At 30.0% G+C, this 1,529-nt stretch overlaps 1 protein-coding gene across 3 annotated transcripts in view; it reads right to left on the bottom strand.

The window, feature by feature from the left end:
• The window catches only part of LOC104814206 (indole-3-acetic acid-amido synthetase GH3.17-like), a 2,535-nt gene extending 1,988 nt beyond the window's left edge, over positions 1–547 (bottom strand). For 2 of the 3 annotated variants that reach the window (XM_010542130.1, XM_010542133.1), the window contains exon 1: positions 122–547. In XM_010542130.1, the coding sequence (XP_010540432.1) occupies positions 122–450 (329 nt within the window). In that variant the 5' untranslated portion in view covers positions 451–547. Of the gene's footprint in view, positions 1–2; positions 20–121 lie in introns of all 3 variants that reach the window. The other variant, XM_010542131.1, reaches the window with a different exon arrangement.
• Positions 548–1,529: the final 982 nt, after the last annotated feature.

The following is a 1,529-nucleotide window of genomic DNA, read 5'->3' as shown; positions in this document are numbered from 1 at the left end:
TCCTGCTGATGTTCCCGAGCTATATATACCGATAATCATATAACATAATCAAACCTATATATACATACACACACACACATATATATATATATATATAACGTTTCTGCATGAATCTATATACCTTGTGAGGAGCTCGGTGATGGGTTGAGAAGAGATGATATCAGAGGATGCACCGCCGGAAATTCTCTCAATAAATGGCTTGATATCGTCGTAGTTCACGACCGGGACCTTGTTCTTGAAGCTTTTCTCGTCGGATCCGCCATGGATGAACGTTTTGAGGTATTCTGTGTTGGAGTTTTCAGTGAGTATCTGATGAAGGACTTGTCGTTGAATTTGCTTTGCGTTTGTGGTTAAATCTTCGAGAAGATCGAGTCCTGCTTCCCTGTCGTTTGGGTCATAATTTGGTATCATTTTACGTATCGGTTGTGTACGGAGATTAGACAACAGCATGCAGAAGACACACAAAAAAAAAAGATTTTGTCCTAACAAGAACAAATAAGAGAGGTGGTTCTTGAGGGAGGAGGAGGTGGTAGTCGTTGCATTTGAATAGAAGATATGAAGAAATGGTTAAATAATATATAGATTTGATGAGGGGAATTTCGGGGAACATGAAATAACCATTACATAAAATAATTCCAAGTTTTAGCTAGCGTATATTACTAAATTTACGTCAATTCGAATTCAATTTTTATTTATTAAAATTTGTGTTTAAAAAATATTTTTTTATATTCAATTGAATTGATTTTTTTTGTATAAAAATATCTATTCAATTTAGATAAAATTATATCTTATTAATTTTGGATCAATTCTATTTTTGTATAAGTGAAGTAAAATGGTCCCACAAAACACATGGCCTGTTTAGTTATCTTGGTCAATACAAACTGTTGAGGCTTAATAAACTATAGTGTCCATGCAAAATAAAATTTAAAATATATTTCTTTTCATCTTTCAATTTCTGAATTGTTCGCATTAATTTAACTATTAAATTTTAATCCTCAAATCATAAAACCTATAATTCAGATACTACGAATATTATAAAAAATATATATCAAAAATCAAATCGATAAGTAATCATATAATATCGCATTCTCTAACAATGTTTTTTCCCCATCTTTATATGAAATATGAATGGACGATCCAAATACGTGTTCAAATCTAATTGGCTCTGAATTATTGGATCGACTGTATATGATTTACTACCAAAGAATCCGTGGTCAGTTTATGTTGTCAGTCAGGCAGGCATTAAAATACTCCTTTGCAGAATATTTAACAGGTGGACAGAGGGAAATCCGATATGACAAAAAACTCCGACACACCCTATATCTTTATATATAATATGTGCATATATATATGTATGTATTTGTATATATGTGTATATATATATTATGTTATATATATATATATGTAAAATTTGATATGTATAGAAATATTTTCTACATTTCATTGAATAAAAGAGTTTTGTTTGGAAAAAAAATAAGTATTAAACTGAGACAAATAAAGAATATATGATTTTTTAAACGATTTTTCTT

Source organism: Tarenaya hassleriana, unplaced genomic scaffold (genome assembly GCF_000463585.1).
Source record: "Tarenaya hassleriana unplaced genomic scaffold, ASM46358v1 Cleome21, whole genome shotgun sequence".
Lineage (NCBI taxonomy): Eukaryota > Viridiplantae > Streptophyta > Magnoliopsida > Brassicales > Cleomaceae > Tarenaya > Tarenaya hassleriana.
This window is presented reverse-complemented; position numbering and strand designations above follow the sequence as displayed.